This window comes from Catharus ustulatus, chromosome 4 (assembly GCF_009819885.2).
Source record: "Catharus ustulatus isolate bCatUst1 chromosome 4, bCatUst1.pri.v2, whole genome shotgun sequence".
In the NCBI taxonomy this organism is placed as follows: Eukaryota; Metazoa; Chordata; class Aves; order Passeriformes; family Turdidae; genus Catharus; species Catharus ustulatus.
In genome coordinates this window covers 54501883-54523325 of record NC_046224.1, presented here as the reverse complement: position 1 = coordinate 54523325, position 21443 = coordinate 54501883, and the positions used below count along the sequence as shown (strand labels likewise).

Below are 21443 nucleotides of genomic sequence, written 5' to 3'. Positions count from 1 at the left end.
GTTCGGTTAACTTACTTTCTACTGAAAAGTTTATTTCTGTCAGGGCAGTTGTCTTTTAAATATAAAAACCCCTCAAAAAGATTTATATTGCCATTTCAGAGGAATTTTAATACTGAAATACAGTAAAAGTACTGATTTTGCATTTATAGATTAACCTACATTTTTTAAAAAGCATTTAAACAGGACTGTGTTTATCTAGGAGCAAGATAAACATCAACATGTTGCCTTGTCATCTCTGAAATCAGCCATGTGGGTTTGCAAACGTCCTTTTGAAATTAATTAATTTTGAAAGTTGTACAGATGCTAAAAGTAACTGTGAAGATATTCTTTCTCTTCAGCCAAATCAATCTACTTCAACATCACTCTTCAGATGCACAGTCCTTAAATCCGAACTTGGACTTTACGCAAAACCAAGAAACCACCAAACTCCACACCTTTACCCCTCCATATTTCAAAAGGAGTATGGATTCACCCCAAATTATTTTTTAAAGAATTAATCAGCAGATGAGATCACAGGACAATGTGACAGGATTTTGCTCAGCTACTTCATCTGTGACTAAGCTATTATATATATTTCAAAACCGTTATTACCTTGTTCAGGTGTCTCCTCTTCTTGTCTCATTCCCCATCCAGACTGTGGGCTGGATGAATTGCGTCCCCTTCTCGAATAATAATTCTGCACATCTGCAGGCAAAGTCTTCCTCACAGCCCAGCTGGATGCAGATGTCCACCCAGACCTGTCAGCAGGTGTATCGAATGAATACTCTTGTTCATTCTTACGCTTGTATGGCTGCTGTTCTGAGAACCTTGAAGCTTCATTCCCAGAACCATTTGAGTTCCCTGAGAGAGGTTTTCTGTTTTGCCAGTGATTTTCACTCTGGTCTCCATACATAAAACCGCTTCGGCCACGGCCACCTCGGCCACGCTGAGCTCTCCCTCGATTCGGAATCCAACCTGAACCAAAGTTTTTATTCCAAGACTGTCCTGCATTATCATGCCTGCCCTCTTCCCAATGCGGTTTCTCTCTTTCTCTGTTCCTGACTTCAGAAACAGAGTTTATCCTCTCCATTACCCAATCTGGACAATCATTCCTCTGCTTATCTGAAGAACACTGATCATCATTGCTTTTTTCTGTATTATTGTCCTTCTCTTTTTTAAGGTTTTCATTTTGCTTCTCTTGATCACTTCTCCTGTATCGGTCACTTCCTCTAGGACTCCTCCAGTTGTCATTTGCCCATCTCTCTTTCCATCGAGGTGAATGACTTTCCCTCTCACTTCTAGAGAATGAAGAACCTTTATTTCTAGTCCTGGATCGTGATCTTGATCTAGAGCGCGATTGTGACCTAGACCGCCTCCTATTTCTTCTTTCTCTGTCACGATCTCTTCTTTGACTATCTCTATCACTGCTTCGAGACCTAGATTTTCGCCTTGGAGATGAATCCTTAGTTCCTGATCGAGAAGATGATCTCCTGCTTTCCCTGACAGTTTCCCTCTGGGGAGATCGAGGTGGTGTTTTTTTCTCATCTCTGACTGTGTCTCTCTTTGGAGAGCAAGATAAGGATCTCCTTCCCTCTCTCACAGGTACCTTCTTGGGCGATCGTGAGCTCCTCTCTCCAGTTGTTTCCCTTTTAGGGGATGGTGACTGAGATTTCCTGCTCTCTCTCCCAGAAGGAGACCAAGTTGTTGATGGAGAGTGAAATCTAGATCTCCTAGTTCGAGCCTTTTTCTCTTTTTTGAGCTCTGGCTGGCACTCTTTTTCTTGAGGAACATTTTCATCTTTTTCATCGGAATCTGATGCAGAGTTTCCCACATCACACTGTAAGGAGTTAACTTCTTGCTCTGTACTTTCAGGTGGTGGTAAATGCTCAATCTTAGGTTCATTCTGGTCACTGCAAAATGAATCACAGTCCATTGGTATCATTTCATTGTTATCTTCACCAAAATGTTTATTTTCAGCATTTACTGGGGGTGACTCTGAAGCTCCACCGTCTTCACTTTCTGTAATGGTGTTCTCTTTTAATGGTTGTTCTGATGTACTGTCCATAGAAATACTGTGTATTAATGCATCTGGTTCTTCATCTTGAACAGGTTTTGCACAGTCTGCTACTGGTTTTAGTTCAGTCTCAGAATTATCTATTTCCATGTCTTCAGGATGCACAGGCAATTCACTTCTGGGGCTCTCTAATGGCTGATCTTTTCCCAAAGGTTCCCGATGTTCCAACAATTCATTTTCTGGACTAGCTACTTTAGTCAAAGTTTCTATATTCTCCATTAATTTTTTTTGAGGACTACATGATGTCTGATCTATTTTTTCAGAAGTTGCATGGTCACATACATCATCTTTGGGACTAGCTACTGTTTCCACTTGTTCAAGAGTATTTTCGCAATTGTCCTGATTGGCAAGATCTACATTTTTTTCAGTAACATCTTTTACTTCAAATTCCTGACTTTCACTTCCTAAAGCTAGTATTGGGGTTTCTTGGAGAGAAAAACTTAAATCTGTATTGCCTGAAGTATTTTCATCTTTGTCACATTCTCCCATAGTTTGCTCAATTTCTGCATGCTCACTACAGCTTTCCAATCCATTAGCGGATTCTATTTCTACATTATCCTTCTGGGGGAGGCTTGCATTATTGCTTTCGTTATCTGACTGGTGGTCTTTATCTAAAGTTAGGACTGCTTCAGGCTCAGCAATGTCATCATCTTCCACTGAGCCGCTGGGTGATTTCTCAGAACGTGCAGAACTTCTCAGTTTCTTTTTAACTGCAGGTGTTTGTTGTTTAACTGCTCTTTTAGACTTGCGTTTTGGAGGAGCATTCTCTGCTTCTGAATGAGTTTTATTCAGAGGTGGGTTATTGCTATCAGAAGCACTGCATGCAGAACTGCTAGATCGAGGGGAGCTCCGAGACTGACTCAGAGTCTCATTTTTGCTGTTTCGTGCAGACCTTCTTGTAGGAGTAGTAGTAACTGATTTCCTCCTACTTCCTCTAGTGCTAGATGAACCAGAAGCTTCCTTTTTCTCTTCTCCTTCTTGGGTACATGCAACAGCATATCCTTTGCCTAAAGATTCTAATAAAAACAGAAGACATTAAGATTTGATAATAACCATTTATCTGAACATATTTAAGAATATAAAAGGGCCTTCTGCAGTGTAACAGATATCCTCAAATAACACAATTTAAGATTAAGTACAAAATATTGCCACACCTTTATTTTTTTAATATGAAAACTGGTTGTTTTAAAGAACAGAGATAAGGTAAAGTGACACATCAGACATCTGCGAGCACACACTTTAGAAGCAGTGCTGGCATGGCTACATGGACAGTGACAGCATGCACAGTGAAACTGTTATTGACATGGCTACTCAATGACAGTCAGTATTTAAGCTATTAGAAAAGTAATGAATTAACCAGACAACACTGTTAGCATACAGCAGTTCCTGCCACGCTATAATACAAGCCTCTTATACTGAAGCTCAGTACTAGAGAAAGGGACATTTTCTAATGGCCATCAGTGGATGATCACATGCACAGCAGTTGATCAGACACAGCAATGAAAATGCAAACTGATTCATCAGTTATAGGGCAAACTGAACTTAAACTCTGCCACAAGACACCCAAGGTGCCTGCAGCACCTACAGTGCATCAAAAAAACAAAAGCTCTATGAAGAATGACACTAAGGTACATCTAGCAAGCAGCTCAGCTCTTGTGTTGATACTGCACTGATTTACTTCATGGCATCTACCATTCCACAAGTTTTGGAAGAGAAGATAAGGGTTATATTCACTGCAAAGGAAAGACTGCAATGTCAGTACCTATGAAACCTGCTGGTGCACAGCTCAGGAATAAAAGATTAATGATAATTAAGTAAATATACTTGAATGCAATACTTCAGAACTAAATTAATTTCTTGGAATGTCCATTAATTATTTTAACACTTTGTGTAGATTTCAGAAAGCATCAAGAATGTGGCATTCAAATGAATTCTTTTACAGCTTCAATTTCATACATGAATAGTGCAAACTAAGAAAGATTAATTGCTGTAGATTTTCCAATGAATCTCTCACATCATAAACATGTGATTTTTAACTCTGTATATTATTTCCCATGCTTTTGCTACACTATAAATATTTATCTAATGTATTCACAAACAGATTTTATAAAAGTAAGATTTGAATAAGAAAAGTAAGTAACAGCAAAAAAGCTTTTTCTACCACTTACTACTTTGTTAGCAGGACAAAAAAGCCCTCATTGTGTTAAATGCAAACAATAATCTCAGAGAATTAATTCCATAACCACCTCGGTAGCCTTTAAAAGAGCACAGGACTATAATCACATCCTTTGATCTTCCTTGCAAACACATAGTAATCTGCCTGAGTATGAAAAAAAAAAATAGTAGTTCTGGGTTTTGCATGTCCAATGATCAAATAACCACTTGAGAAAAAGTAAACTAAGTTCAACTGTATAGAAGGCATCATGTATTTAAAAGAAAATAACATGATGGTAAAGAACTTCCAAAGGAATTTCAGGTGACTGACACTATTTCAGGTATCAACTCTAACAGTCTTGCCAATCATTTTGTTATGAAGTGACTTTACAGTGGTTAAGCAGCACTTACTCAGCAACAGGTGGCTGTCTCAGACTAACTATATCTTCAAACCTATTACAATAGCCAGGAAATCAAATCAGATGTTACATGACATTTCAAATTTTATTATCTGTGATAATTTTCTTCAAGGGAGAAGAAATAATTTTGCATTAATAAAAAAAACCTCAGCAGAATACAAGCGGAATGTGGGAACCTGGACAGAATTAGAAGGCGAGTTATTTTTCTAGCACATTCAAAATCTACATGTGAAGCACAAACCCCTTTTTAGCATGCCCTACTACTTGTAAAATTTTAACAGAAAAGCTTCACAAGCTTTGGACTTGGACCAAATAAAAGGCATTTCAGTTCACTGACTCTTTACTGAAAAATATTTTAATCGCACAAAAACTGCATAATGCCAGCATAAATCATAGTGATCTTTGTAGATTCACTATAGCATTTACAGTTAATAAGATAGTTAAAGTTAGTAAAAAAGGCTATTTAATGGTAACAGACTACTAAAACTGCAGCAGCTACAGGGATGATTCAGACACTACAATTATATGGTCATCATTGATATCTCTAAATTGAGAGGAGTGTATAAAGAAAAACAAAAATGCTTATGCTATGATCTTTCAGGCACAATTTAGTAAGAAATGTAAGAACCAGTCTGCATATCTTTTTTTAAATCCAGTTATTTTCTTCATTCTCCTTTTTTCCACTTTTTAAAAAGTTAGTATGTATATGTATGTGTTTCCCATGTATCTCTAACAGTATTCAGATTAGGTTTCTCTTTACCTTTGTCTTTACCATTCCTTATGCATGTCATCCTTTTACTCAGATGCTATATAAAAAGTGAATGGGGAAGGAGGAACATATTCAACGGAATATGACTAAAATCCTCAAAGGAATCTTCATCTCCACCATCCCCTGGTTTTACTAGGAAATTCTAAGACTCTTACTTCCTGCATGCTCCTTATCAATAGAAAGTATTTAAATAAAATGTGAAGATGACTGAAAACTCTGAATCTTAAAATACTGTAGTATGTTGACACTAACCTTAAAATTCAATCTTTGTCCACAGTACAAGTATCAAAATTCTAATCAAGACAACTCACAAAATTCTGTTCTAAATATAATTTTTTAATGCTTCTGGTGCATCCTAACACAAAAATCTGACTATAGAAGTAGAATGGTAGACAGAAGTCAAGAGATATGAGCTAACATATATACTACTAGAAGCAAAATGGTTAAGCATCAGTTACATTGCACTGCCAAACATCAGAGACCTGAGGAAGCAACCTATCAATTTGCCACTGGGAAATGTGGAGGTGAAATACATTCCTATAAAAATAATAGATAATATGAATGCAACTTTTTCATGATTCTTCTACTACTTAGTTCCTTCCAGCAAGTTACTTCTACATAATTTTCGTCAGCCAGGATGCCCAAATCTGTCCTATCTCTCTGCCTACTAGACAAGCGGAAGTGATGCGATTACCCAATTCAAAGAAGGCATTTACTCTAGCCTTAAAAAAATAGGACTCCTTTGTTTCCACTTCTTTGAACTTGTGTAGTTTTTTGGAAGAGAAGCTACATTCTTGACAGAGGCTGTTAAAATAACTGGAGGAAGGCAATTCTTTCCATGTCTTGTCTTCTGTACTTTCGTGACAGACCACGGAGCTCCAGTATTTCTGCAAGGTTTTGCCCTGTAGAGCTTGTAGGCAAACTGAAAGATATCCATATACTTTACTGCTTCCTGACTAATGCTCTGACTAAAGTTTGTTCCTCACACTGCACAATATACCTCCGAAATATGCCATTCATAATGCATCCAAATAAGATCTATCCTTGAACAGTGGGAAATGATAAAAGAAGAGCATGAATGGAAAAAATGTTGCAATTAGAAACGGAATTAAATGACATAAACACATATTAATTTAATCTTCAAAATATAAGTTATACCAGCTTTGCGGCGGATGATTCATGTTCTGTATTCCAATTTCAGAAATTAAGTAGCTGACTTTGAAATAGTACCAAACTGCCTCAAAACACATTTTTTCCCTGTTAAGTGTAACCATTTGACTTCTGATAATCATATTTTAACAACAGTCCACATGAGCTATAAATAAAACTTACAAAAAAAAAGTTTACCAAAGTTTTCCAAAGGCCTGGTATTTGTTGGAAGAACTCTTCCAGCCACTGCAGAAGAAGTGAGGAGAAAGGTCTCAGCTTCAGCTCCATAAGGTATTAAAGGAACACTGCAAAGTAAAAGCAGTAACATTAGCTGTTTGAGCTGTTTGTAGCAAGTCTTGGAAGCAATGCCCAAAATCAAAACACATTGGGCAACTACAACCCTTTCAACTTTATCACAACTGGAGAGAAAGACAGAGCTGACAGTGACCAAAACATTCCTTGTCATATTTAATTTCAGGTTAATTTTGCTGCCCAATCTATTAAAACTGTTTGAACAAGGTATGCTATGTTAAAGCAATATATATCTGGTTTTCTTAAAAGGCAAACATAGAACAGTAATAGCCTACATGAGAATTTTAAATAGGCTCCTTTTTTTTCCTTCATACAAACAAAAGAAATATATACTTATTCAGACTGCCTCAGTAAACCTTGGGCAAAAACAGAGTTTAGTTAGAGATCAACAGTTTTTCCATTATCACTGAGTTGGAACGAAACTTCTCCTAAAGAAAATGTACATGTAATAAATTTAAATTTATTATTTCAATCCTAGATGCAATTTTTTATTATAATTAAAAAGCTCTTCATGTGCTATTTTAGTTTTAGTCTTTGTTTTTATACCAAAGACATGTGATAAAATTAAGATCATAGAACCAATTTCTTATTGTATTATTTTAAAATCAGTTACTTTTATGGTTCTGCTTAATACTTACAAAAATATCCTTAGGGCATTTTTGAACACACATCTGCTTTCTGACAAGAAAGCCCATAGAATCATCTTATGTTCTCTGTTTCACTTGAGACAACTCCTGTTAGCTCTTTTCAGATGCAAACAGGATTTTAAAAAAAATGATTACAGAAAAAGTGATAAAACCAACCCATAAAAGTTGAGTAGAGGGTGGTGTGGGGAATCAGAATCAGACTGATGTTAAAGCAAACATGGTCAGAAAAAATTTCAAAAGCTCATTGAGTATTAGCTTCCAAGCAGAAAATACATTCAAACTCACATTTTCATGAAAAGGTGACATATTAAGATGCACAAGTCACTGGAGTTACTATGCTTCTCACAAATACCAAAAAAAGTATTAAGATATACAGAAAATCACTGACATAAAAACACCAAGCAGTAAATACACAAAAATTTAATAAGTTAAATGCAAACACTAGTTTCATGAAAATTATATTCTATCTAAAGAGCAATTTGAATTAATCAAACTCCAAACTTGAAGTGTGAAAATCCACCATGAATCCAAAACACAGACCTTTCAACTCTAGCAATCACAGATGAACAGGACAATTCCAGTTCTTGTCTCTTCTGCCTGATCCCTGCATTGATTTCTGTAAATTCTGTACTGAAAGACAAATTTCATACACGAAGTTACAAAAAGTAACTTTGCACTATGACAATTTTGCATTTCAGTAATTGCTCCTATCAATGACTTTAATTTAACTGTATTAGAACTTTCAACAGTCATGATAAAACTATGCATTGGTTGTTGCTTAGAGGAAAAACACAGTCATAAACATAAACAAAGTCCTAAATAAATAAAGCAGATGGAATGGAAAACAAGAGGTGAAACGTTTCTGCTGGGGAGTGGAAGGATGGAAAAACTTTGCATCCTTGACAAATAAAATCCTGCTGCATGCATTGCAAAAATTTCATCTTTCATAGACTGTCAAAAACATACAGACAGTATTTTTTTAAATTACGCCATAGTATCCAAATAGCATTCTTTTAGACTGTTCTTTTTCTTCCATCTATTCAGTGAAAAAATTTTTATACACCCATTCTTAAGTATTAGGCTTTCCTATCCAAGGTTTCAATTCAGCAAGGAATTAAACGTGAACTAAAAATAAAACTCTTCTTTAATAAATAAGATTAAAATACTCAAGTGTGTAGTTCTGATGCTAAACACACGACAGAAATTGGGGAGTGCCCCTAAGAGTATTCATTAAAATGTTTGTGTTTATCCTTTAACTCCTCTTTGTCAATGAATAAATACTCTGGCAATCTTCAAAATATTTCAAGGCAGTATATAACACAGATAGGAGCAGAAGGAACTTCAGAATCTAAAACACAGTAACCCATCGATTTAGATGAAGCACTAGTACACACTAACCAGTCATTTCTACAGCTAAAAAAGGATTCTCCACTGCTACCACCAGCCAGAAGTGTGCTGAAGAAATTAGTTCTGATGCACTCATTCCAGCAGGTCTGTCTTCTGGGCTACACAAAAAATAAAGTGTGAATTAAAGACACCCAAAATAAAATAATTAACACTAAATATATGAAGAAGCACTGAAATTAAATTATGTCAGCAAGACTTTAGCTCATAAAAACCAGACACCATAATAGCTCCATAGTTACATGCAGAGATTTGCAGTTACAGCAAACAAATTTTCTCTATTCAGTCTCTAAATTTTCAACAACTGCTCTTTGCAGATAAATTTTATATTTTATATATAGCGATATCCTTAATGCTCCACACAGACATTATGAATGAAGAAGCCTGATCTCCACTATTGCACAATTCTGCTATCTAATACACCAAAGCACATACAGCTCGAGCACCTTCACACCCCTGCAAAGCAGTTCACCAAGTGTTTTGTTTTCAAATAACAAGAAAACCTAATGAAGGCAGCTGGGATTCTCCTTTGCCCTCAGGTAGGATTATGGAACTGAAGATTGTCTGGTGTGTCTAGTTACTGGGCCCCCACACAGAGACAACACTCAGAACCTATTTTGTATTTCAAAAGATACCACCACCAGCACCAGTTAGCAATTCCTGTTGCTAACAAGGCCCAGCCATGCGCTGTGTGCTGGCCCACTGCCATTTGCAGGCGTGCAGGGAGCTCTGCTGCTGGGCACTGTGTTGGCTGCAGGGAAAAACCAAAAAACAAACCCCAACAACAAACCATCCAGACACTCTTCCCACACCAACATGCACCTACACTGATCCATTTTTGTCACAACACCTAAAGGGGTCATACCACCTCAGATCTGAATAAAACTTTCCTGTTCATTGCTATGACTGGTATTTTAAAATAGGTTTTAGAATATTCCCATAGTTTTAATTCAAAAAAATGAAAAAGAAACTTTGTAGTGGGATGTATAAGAACACATGTCTCAATATGTAGTCATTATGGATATGCTCCATCAAACTTTGGCACTGAGAGTTGTTTTTGCTGTTTTATCAGCGTACAAATTTTAAATTTTGCCTAAAGAAGTGTTGTGATTAAGTTCTATTTCAAGAGTACTATAAGTTTTGAAAATTAATCTTTCTCCCTCCAATTAAAAAAGCTATCCAGATATTCCACAAATGTCCTTATGAAGTAATTGCTAGTACATCATGGCTCTTTTAAACTTTTGAGCATTTCTTGGATAATTGAGTCCCATTCCTCCTCCTGAAGGTTTTTAATGTTTCTACTTTTGTTAATGCATTTTTTGCTACAGGTACTGAGACCCTAGCGTTATTAAACACTTCACCATAAATCAGTGAAACTATAAATGAAAGCATTCCCCAACCATGAAGTCACATTAGTGGCAGATCTACTGTAAGGCCCATCTTTTCAGTTCAAAACCCCCTCAATGCAGTGAAAGGTACTTAAAGTTTACAGAGTAAGAGACGCCAAATTTCCAAATATGTGACTTAAAAGGGTAAACGGGAGCTAATAATATCCCTGACAACTATGGTGTAATGAGCACCAAACAGAAGTTACAAGTCAGGTCATCAGCTGCCTAAAATACGCAGGATGTGCCCCATACTACATGAAACAAAGCAATAACCAAAATAGGGACTTGAACATAGCTTTTCCTCCAAATACTCAAACTTCAGGTAGGACAGAATGATAGCAAATGATGGCATTTACACTTCAGAATTACTTTTATGACCTAAAACTATTTCACGCACATTCATTTACACGTACAACTATGAGTAAAAAAGCACTGATCAAAAACTTGTCTCAGAGACACAAAGTATCTTTGAAAGGAAGGGTGATAGAAATCATAAAAGAGAGCCTTTACAGCTCCTTATAAATCTGGCACCTGTTGATCCTGTGTTTATAGGCTAAGATTTATGAACAAGAAGCCTAGAAACAAACCTTCTTGACAGAAATCTCACATTTAAAAAAACCCCAGCGATGCAAACCATAATGTCTACGGCAAATTCACATAAATTACTTGGTTGATTACGTCTATATATTTTATTGAAAATAATTAAAACCTTCGTATAATGCTGCCTGGCTGACAGCTTGTACATGAAACCTTTTTCAATTGGTGAAGATGGATGAAAACAGGTTTCAGGATCTTATAATGCAACATTCTAATCTAAATGAAAATTTTACCACCACAAAACTACGTTTAATCTGAGAAAGAAGCTCATATAACCTAGCACTATACTTTAATTCCTTCAAGACAAAAAGAGATACCAAAATCAACAAACAGATGTTAACCTTAAAAATAGGCAGGAAGGTAGTCTTAAAAATGCTCTAATGAAAGAAAATATTTACAAATGTTTTATTATCAGAACCAACCTTGTTTATCTTCACAGAGAAAGCTTTCTTGTTTGGTTTGTCATACAAAATATTACCTGTGGAACAAGGAACAAAACTTTGGTCTTAACTTTAGCATATTAGTTCCTGATAGTTCATCAAAATCATTAGTGCAATGGGAGGTTTAAAAAATGTGTATTTTGAGTGTATTTATAATGTTTACATACAAACTGAGTAAAATAAAAACACAAGCACCTTCACAATAGCTGTTTAGATACCAAACAGTTTTTACCTCTTCAGATATCTGCTTAATTTTCTAAGTTATAAATGCTTATCAAATAACTTCTCTTGAATAAGCCCCTCAGAACAGCAATCCCAAAACACAGCTAAGTGCTGCTTGTGCTTGAACTCTCACCACACAAACTTCTATGAATAAAAGCTAGTCATTAGCTGTTCCCCAGCCGCCTGATGCAGAAAATTACTTGAGGCTGAAACCACATCCATTTGACTTGTGACTGAAATTGAAGAGGCAATTTTCCAGTAATATAAAAACAGGAGACTCACACACTGTAATTCTGTTCTAGAAGTTCCACACTACTACTTGGAATTTGGGTTTTATATACAAATGTAAGCAATTTTAAAAAATTTAACTGGCTCATCAAGAAAAGATATTCCAGAGTTCCTTACTAAAATACAGCAATTCTGACAAATACCAACTTACTGTATTTTTTCTTCACAATTCTGCTTAATTTTATTGTTACTGGCCCTCTGTCTGGAAATACAGCTCTTCTGCAAGATCAAAAAAAGACATTAAAAAAGCAGTTTCTAGGCACATACAAACAAAATCCTCTTCTTTTTGAAGGTATTTTAATTTTGTGCACATAAACCAAGTTCTAACTGCTATTAAAACCTGAACTTGCAACATGAATATCGTCTTCCATATATTAAAAGCCACAGTGCTTCAAACAGCTTAGATAGAAAAAATAAGAAAACCAATTTACACAAAAGTTAATATCCTGTATTAAATCAGAATGATCAGTTTTGTTTGATTTCATGGCAATATGTGAAAAATGTTATTAAACCTGCTTCCTTTTCAGAATATCAGTCAGTGTTGATTCAGAATGGTGAATCTTATTTTCTTATGAGTTAAAAAAGGTAATTTACCTCCAGTTACCTTTGCTGTAGTGAAGTCTGCTTCATATTAAACCTCAAGAACTCTGTATTTTTCATACATTCCATTAAACACTGACTTTAGATAAGCACTATTTAGCAAAATTTATCTGTGTAATCCAGAACTTCCCCTTATACAATGCACCAAATGTTACAAAATAAAGTTTAACAAAACAGAAATGTCATTTCCATATAACAGAAATGTTTCCTCTCAAGCTTACTAGAATAAAATAAGTTCTCGACTACAACTGTTCTATAGAAGAGTAACATCACCAGTGCTTATAACATACAAGAAAAATTGATGTTTGTTTAGATAAACAAAGAAAAATATTTATATTGTTAAAATTTGATGTAGCCATACTTCAAATTAATGTAAAATTTGTCAGAATTGCCTGAAAAATGCAACCTTCACAGAGCTAAATGCAAGCAATACATTGCCATTTACTTCTTCCTTGCTATCATAACTATTCAAGTGGGAATTACAGCAAGGATAAAAGTAAAACTAAACTACCACTTATGAAAACTAAGTTATTTTAAAATAAAAGTAATTTTACAAAATTTTCAGGCTGTACAGTTGATTTTATACATTTCGAATATTCCAATTCAAATGCTTGAAATTACATGGACAACCAACCTTACAAAACTTCTCATCCTCACATGGCTGTATGTTTTCTTATTGCAGGCACAGTTTTCCTCTTCCTCCTTCCTCTTTAGCTGTTTTGTAACCTGAACCTGTATTGTAAAATAGAATCAATCCAATCTAGAATGGGCTTTAAATTCATACAGAGTCTCTTCAGTTCTATACAAAAATTATGCTCAAATAGAAGGACTAGAAAACATTTCAAATCTTACTTCTTTGACTTCACAGTTTGGAGACTTTTTAAAATCCGTTTTTCATAAAATAGAAAAAACCTACACCTTGATATGTTATTGACAATGCCTGAGATGCATATGAAGTACACAGGACTAAAAAAGCCCTGAACCCAGACTGCCAAGTGTCTCAGAGTTATGCACTAGTTTCCATTAAGAATCTATAAGCTAAGCTTTTTAAAACTAAGTTGCTTGTTCAGAATACATAAGGTTCACCTTGGGAAAATGCTGAACTACCACTCAACTTAATATGTTTCCTCATAATTAAAACACACCCAATTTTTTTCTGAAGTAAAATAACTTATGTATCTTATCCAACACTGAGTTTTTCCACATGTTAAAAACACTGAGAGCAATACAACTTCTGTTTCACACTGTGAAGTTGCTTCAATGGATACATTGCAATTCTTTGCATTAGAAACTTCTTATTTTCTCATTCTCAAAATCTGGCTTTTTATGCAATCCCTTAATGTATTAGCATTCTAATTCTGAACATCACAAAGAGAAAGCTGCCAGTCTCCTTACAGCACCACTGATGATGCTGACCACTGTGTCTGAATAGCTTGGTACACATTCCATCTATTCCTATGGCTCCAGTGGCTCTTTTTCAGAGAAGGACATTGTTCTCTGCTCACCTGTTCCCACTGTAGTTCTGTGAACAGAAAACCTTTTAAACTGTGTTTTAATACAGCCTTTAAGCTTTTCCAAATGTAAACTTCAGTTTATCCTTTTTCAACTGCTTCCTTGATTCTTCAGAAATAAAGATGACAAAATACACAAGCACCATTTCCTGTGAGAAGGAAGTATCTCTACTTGTCAGCATGGCTCCTTTACAGGTGACTGCCTGGGCCTCAGGATGCACAAGAAATGTATAGTGGAAGCCTATTTTCTAAATGTCACAAAGTGCAAAACCAGCAGCTTATGAACTACTTAGAAGCATAATTTCATCACAAAATTTCCAAATTGTACATGGAATTATCAGCACCTTTCTATATGCATTTTTAAAATCAACTATCAGAAGAGGTTTTTTCCAAATTGATAAACTACTCTCCACATCAGTATTTTTAAGAAGAATTCAGAGCTGAAAAAAATTCAGATTTGGGTAGAACAATGTGTATCATTAATTGATTCCTCTTGCTTTCATGTGTTTTTGTCTGGGAATTGTAAACACAAAAGATTCACTTCAGCCAAAAAAAGGCAATATTGCATGATAATTGCTACAGTTGTTTACAAAATTTAGTTTAAAAAACACTTTACACCAATTACTACACTTCTATTCTTGGATATATCATGAATGCTCAAAAATGCTAGGAAAGTAGTAACAGTAGCTTTATGATAATTATTACTATGGTAAATATTTGCTCTGCAAAAATAATTAAGAATAATTCCTACCTTCAAATATGTAATTGAAACATTGAACCAGTAATTACTTTGTTAGGAAAGCTTATTTCATTTTATATGAATAAAAGGCTGCAGCACAACTTTGACATTCTTACAACAGAAGTTATTTAAGAAAGTAAGTCTGGAACATACCTTTATCTGCTTATCCAATGCATCCAGCCTGCACACTGCTTGAAATGGTCTGCGATCAATAGGACATGAAGCCTGTGTCTGAAAAATTATTTTTCTTATTACAAACTTGGTAATGAGCTAAGAGAAGCCTTAATTTTCTACACTTTTATTCGCTATTATTATAGAAGCACACAAAATCCCAACTAGTTCACAGCAAGAATGCATTTGGACACAATGTCCATACACTCAGTATTTTGTTTCATATAAGCAGATTGCACTTTCAGGAAAAATATTAAGGAAACAAGAATGGAACCCAGAAGTTATGTTTAAAAGAGGAAAAGCATTTAATGCATTTCCCATCAGGATACCTTCATTTTCTTTTTTTTTTTAATTCCTCTTAGGTAACTGATTATATACCAATGTGTCCTGATTTTGGCTGGGGCAAAGCTAGTTTTTCTTAGGAGCCGGTATACTGCTTTGGATTCTATGCAAGATTAACATTGCTAACACACTGAAAAGCATACCAATATGCAAACATCCTCCAAGTTTCACATTGTTCTAGCATTTTATTTCTAATTTTATTTTCAACAGGAAGTGTGTTGCATTGGGAATCCCCCAAAACATAAAACTGGTAAGGCCAAAAGCAAACAGTACTTATAACACATCTCTCTCACTGCAATCAGCTAAAAGTTTTACATATCAATTTCACAAAAAGGGAACTGAAGGCTATTTTACCCTACTGTTTGATGGAAATAGTGATTTATTGTTTTCCCCTGATCACCTAAATGCTCTCTTATTGAGGCTGTACTACATCACATAAAACACACACACAGAAGAAATTATTAACCATGGAAATGGGAAATTTCAACTGAAGCTCCACCCAAGCAGATCATGTAGTGAATCAGCTTTCAGAAAAATCAACATTGGATATTAACTTTTGCTGTGAGAGAATTCTTTATTCCTTTTAATTCCAGACGTGTTTGTCGTGGGGGCGTGTTTGTTTGGTTTGGGGGTTTTGTCATTATGACACCCTCCCACACCCACCTTAATTCCTCTGGCCTTCAGAGGCTCAGTTCAACACTTAACACAAAATGAAAAACCAAAACCCACCCAGTCTCCAGCCCTAATTCATTCACTGAACAAGACCCAGTACATGAACTGCATGCCCCAAAGAGGCATGTAATTTCCACAGTTTAGAGAGCTACAGGGTATCTATCCAAGCAAGATGCAGTACTAGAATTGCATCAGCAGCTATGAAAAACCTGCATGTGAACTCTGCCCCAAAATTCAGTGATGAACTTCATTCCTGTCTTTTCACTGGGGCTTCTAACTTTCCAATTAACTGTTCTTTTCTCAATTTCAGAGATTCCAACTGAAGCAAATTGAATCAAATTAGACTGACTTTCAAAAAACCCAAACCCACCAAGCAAACAAAAAATCCCCTGCGGGGAGTTTCAGGAACAAGCTGTGGAACAAGAATGTAACTTAGAGCCATTACCTACCCTTTAATGCTCTGGTATTTTATCCTAACTAAAAACTTCACCTTTTGGGGGATACCATTGTTCCCTGCAGTGTCATGGCCCCAGATAAGAAAAGCATATTGGGTAATCAAGCCAGCTCCCTAAGGAGTCAGATCATGGAGACTGATTTTGTCCTGTAGTCAACAGTAGCTGTCCTGTAGGCACAGCTAACCCACAGTAACATAGTAGTGCAATGTTCCATCATGATATTTGCTAGCATGCAATGCACTGTAGCTTCTGAATCCACTGCCAACACCAAGGTACATACTTTCATTCTTAGATATACCAGATTGCAAAAGATAGGTAGGAAGAAGTTATTTTCCCTAGCCATTTTTATTCTTGTTTCAGGATCAACCTTAGCTGAAATGTTTATCCAAAACAGTATCTTCCTATATTAAATTTACACATGAATGTCAAGTAATCTTCTCAAGTTTAAGTCACTGTAAGTTACCATTATTCATTGCAATAAATATCATATAGAATACTAAGTGTTACTAGCAGCAACCCAAATAACAACTGTTTTTGCTCCACTCGAAAAATGCTCGATGTTCAGCTCTTCTGGACAAATGTTCAACAACTTTTTATAGTTTTACACAGTAGGAGAAAGGGAGGAAAACATTCTGGAAGAGTCAAAAACTACCATTAGGTTCAGATATCTTCAGAAGCAGTAGATGTTCTTTCTTCCACTCCTACTCATTTGCCTCATTTGCTTTTTGTAACTTTAGCATTTTCTGTAAGCTGACAACATTATCACAAGAGAAATGCTAGTAAATTCAGGACATGTGGTGGTACACCCTCAGTCCCCAGGTGGAGCTGGGTACCCAGTTGTTGGGTACCTCAAGGGAAACTAGAGGTTACTTCTGTCTAAACATGCATCAGCTCTCACCTGTCTGCTAACAAATAAAAGAAAATCTTTAAAATGTCGGGAAAAAATCGAAGAAAAAACCTGAAGTTCTTCCCCTGCCCCTTTTCCCAACAAAAAGGCAGGATGTATACTGCTACAGAGAAGCATAAAGGTAGAAAAAAGTCAACATTCATTACAAGACGCAATTATGAAGAGTTGTGGCCTTTAACTCATCTCTCATGTTTTTTGAGAACATGGTTCAGGTAACAAAGCTGTTGAGCCTTCTTTCATCAATGCCAGGTTAGCAATTCCACAATTCTGAGGTTTCTGTTCAGGAAGCATTGTAAATAATAGTGAATGTACACCGCACTTTTTGACGAAGAACATTTAAAATAAGAAAGAAGATGCTGAGATGGAACAAGTCTGAGGAACAGCTACCACTTTTATTGTGCACAAGGGAGAAGTGAAATGTGAAATGCATCACAAGCTTAGAAGAACCACAGATTTTTACAATACCTTTCTTTACCATAGCTTTAAAAACCAGAACATGAAGTATTTTATGTAATCATTAGATCCTCAGGGCTGGTATTAGTGACCTGCTTTGCTTTGCTTCCCAACAGTTCTTTCCTTGGAAAAGCACATACTAGTAGCTCAGTACACTTAAAAATGTCTTTAATTGTTTTATTCTCTACATGAAACTATTGAGATTTTTCCTGTTAAAGCTGGTAACTCCATAGCGATTCATTCTTTCACCCATCCTGTGATAACTGAAGAATTCACTTCATAAAATCTGCAAGCTCTGAAAAGTTATCCACAAGCAATATGTTTGTTTTTCAGGTTTAGAAAAAAAAAATTATTGTATTTTAAGTTATAAATTATTGCAACCTCTAGAAAAATCTTACTTTGGCTCCATGGGCATAACTTAATTTCTATATTCCTGTAACTGCTATAGCAACAGAGAACTGTGATCTCTAAACTCAAGGAGCAATTGTCCCCTATTTTAACTGTATCACATCAAACACTATTATTTGAACAAAGTCAGGCAGGCAAAAGGCTGAAGCAGTTACTATATTCCAGCTAGGAATTTTCAGAAAGCCATAAAACAGAAACATATTAATGTAATTGCTTCCTTTGGTGTAACACAACATTACAGATGGTATTTAAAGACTCTAGATAGGGGATTTTTGTTGTTGGCTACAGTCTCCCCCCTTTTTTAATATGGCTGGAATAATGTTACCACATACCTGTTCTTTATACTGAAAGTAATAAGTCATTTACACTGTCCTTCTACATTCCCATTGAAGGGTGTGTCCAGCAACCTCAGCTCCTGATTTAGCACCTTTTATTTCTTATGAGCTTCCAGCACAGACTCACTGAAATACAAAGCCTCAAGCTTGAAAGTCTTCACTAGTAAATTACACCATGTTGGTTCACAGAAGTGGTTGACAGCTGGCACAGGATAACAAACATTTATGTTAATCTTCATGTGCCGAGTGAAAACAGCCCCCAGCAGTCTGCCAGCCCAGTGCTGCCCAGCAGTTAGCATGGCTAAAGGTACACAAGTTGACAGTCTAATAGTATAGAAGAGTTTAATAGTACAGGCAAATGAAGTTTGTGCATAGCAGTGTTATCAAATGCATCAATTAACACAGCCAAAGAGAGCACAACAATTCAAGGGACATATTAAAAAGTTATTCTGAAGATTAACTCCTTTGTGGGAATTCTTTGTCTGCCCCTCACTTTCCTTTTTAGCATTAGACACCTTTCTTCAAACGGAAAGAAAATACAGCACTGACTCAATTGTAATGCTATTTAATTCTGAAACTAAATGTTCAGACTTAGCCAACAGGATCTAATGTATTAGACCTGTTCTGTGGTAAGTTTCCCACCCCTCTTTACCCTTTGGAATAAAGGTGATTATATATACATTGCTTTTTTATTGCTTTCAAGTGCTTTTTTAAAAATCTATAGTCTCTCACTTTTTAAAAAGTATTATGTTCAAAGCGTTATGGCTGCTGCTTTCTGACAGAAGATCTGCTGGTACAGGACACTTGACTGCAGTTGCAATGTTGAAAATGTCCTGTAGATTGAAGAAGGAGCAGAACAGTAAAACTCTGAATCTTCTGCCTAAAATACCCTGGTTTGGATTAGAATCTACACAGTTATATACAAAAACTCTCAGGAGAACAATGACTATGTACAATTTGAAAACAACAGTTTAAGGAAGTAGCTTCTCCTGTTATATTTTGAAGTCCAGATGCAACACAGAAAAATAAAAGGAATATTCAACTTCAACACAGACTGCTGGCAAAGCATCTAAGCCTATGGAGCACAACTGAAGATACACAAAAGAACATGTCAAATAATGTGAATATTAGTATTTTTAAAATATTTCATTCAATAATTTAATTTTTAATTTTTTCTCCAGCACTTAAAGAAGAAAATACAATTTCTAAAAGCAATTTGTTTATACTCCAAAAAAATACTTAATCTTTACCCAGAATCAGGCAGTGTATTTTTTAAACACCAGGTAATTTTTGTATCTGTTTTACATCTTCATTACTCAGAATTACTTAAATTATGGTTATGATCAACCAAGAGCAAGAAAAGGCCAACTCTCATGCAACACTTCTCAAAAAAGAATACATTCAGTTACTAAATATTAGAAACATGCAAAAAGCACACAGAATCAGCATCTTTTATATGGTGACATGCTTGCAATATTTTTTTTATTAAATCTATAGAACCTCATCTGCTTCTCACAGATGAAACCCCTGAACTGTCACCCAGTTTTCAATACTTCTTTTGTCACTTTACTTTTAATTAAAACTACTAGATTAGGCAGTGGAGTTCCATGAACTCAAGCCTGGCTGTCAAGTAACCTCAGAAAAGGAAGCCTGGCTGGTTTTACCTATCTGATGTCGCTAATGAAAAGCAGCAGTAGCAGTCTTATGTAGCTTTAGAAACACCCCCATATTTTTTTTATGGTATCACATCTACTTTACCTGTCAACTCTTAAGAGAAGTTGCTTTTATTCTATTTGAATAGCACTTCAGACCACAAAATACAAAATTGACGTGACAAGAAAAATGTCATATCATTCATCTGCCCCTTTAAAACAAGAAAATGTCTCTTCCTCATTGGGCTTAAAAGCATCTGTTAGACAATGTGAATAAACTTCAATCCAGCAGCAAGCCAATATACTGCATTGCTTCCCTGTGCATGTCACTGTTTAATGCTCTTCAGCTGTCATTACAGCAACCAGCTAAGTCACTCAGGATAAAATTGCAGGTAAGAATTTCCTCTTCCCTTACAAATAAAATTGCTCCAATGAATCAAAACAGAAAATCTGGCAAGATGAAAATTTTGTTTATTATCTGGTTTGTAAATTTAAAACAATTTTAATGTAATAACCTCTTTTTAATACTCTGAAGCTCGTATAAATTCTTCAGAAAATTATGTTTCCTGGCTTTCAGTAATAAATAGCACAAAAATTAAGGTTAAAAATATAGCAAGAATAAACATATTGCATATATACATAGAGACAAATGATACCAATCTTCTAAAGGGAATACTGCAACCAAAAATCATCATTTACTTCAATAGAATGATATTGCAAAGAAACCAAACAGTGGTCTCACTAAAGTGACAAACTAATTCAAGTCCAGAGAAACAGGGCAAAAGGCAGCAACCCCTGTTCATCCCAGTACAAAACAATATTAATTTGGTGTTTCATACTGATAATTGAAAAAGTTACAGGAAAGATAAGGACTCTAGACTGAATCCAATGATTGCATGACATAGGTGACGGAAAAGGGACTAAATAGAACAAGGTCATCAAGGATTTGTTCAACAATTTTTTTTTAAGGTTCCAGAACTATCTACAAAGTTATTGAGGTAGAACAAAAAACAGCCATCATTCAAATTATTTTTTTCAGAACAGCAGTAAAGCTTTTAGTAGAATTCTCTTTTCAGTTAGAAAACTAAGGTTGTATCACTCATTTTGTAGACCAACATGAATACATATTGGACCCAACCCTGAGTTGACACCATGACAAAGAGCCTAAGGGCTATCACAAAGTAAGATTAAGCTAATAACAATGCAATATTATAGCATGTACATAATACTGTCTGATCTTCCAAACAGCCAACACCACTCAGTTTACTTATACCTAATCCCTAGCAACCCTTAAGTTACTCTAGTAAGAAAGATTGTCTAGTGAAAGAAAACACAAAATATTTTATTACATTAAGA

General features: G+C 35.5%; 1 protein-coding gene across 3 annotated transcripts in view; it reads right to left on the bottom strand.

The window, feature by feature from the left end:
- SCAF11 (SR-related CTD associated factor 11) overlaps positions 1-21443 on the bottom strand; it is a 47730-nt gene that overhangs the window by 8105 nt on the left and 18182 nt on the right. For all 3 annotated transcript variants that reach the window (XM_033058033.1, XM_033058035.1, XM_033058034.1), the window contains exons 4-11: positions 14846-14923; positions 13077-13174; positions 11994-12061; positions 11315-11370; positions 8902-9008; positions 8044-8133; positions 6743-6849; positions 592-3069 (exon numbers count right to left, since the gene is read on the bottom strand). In XM_033058033.1, the coding sequence (XP_032913924.1) occupies positions 592-3069; positions 6743-6849; positions 8044-8133; positions 8902-9008; positions 11315-11370; positions 11994-12061; positions 13077-13174; positions 14846-14923 (3082 nt within the window). The remainder of the gene's footprint in view (positions 1-591; positions 3070-6742; positions 6850-8043; positions 8134-8901; positions 9009-11314; positions 11371-11993; positions 12062-13076; positions 13175-14845; positions 14924-21443) is intronic.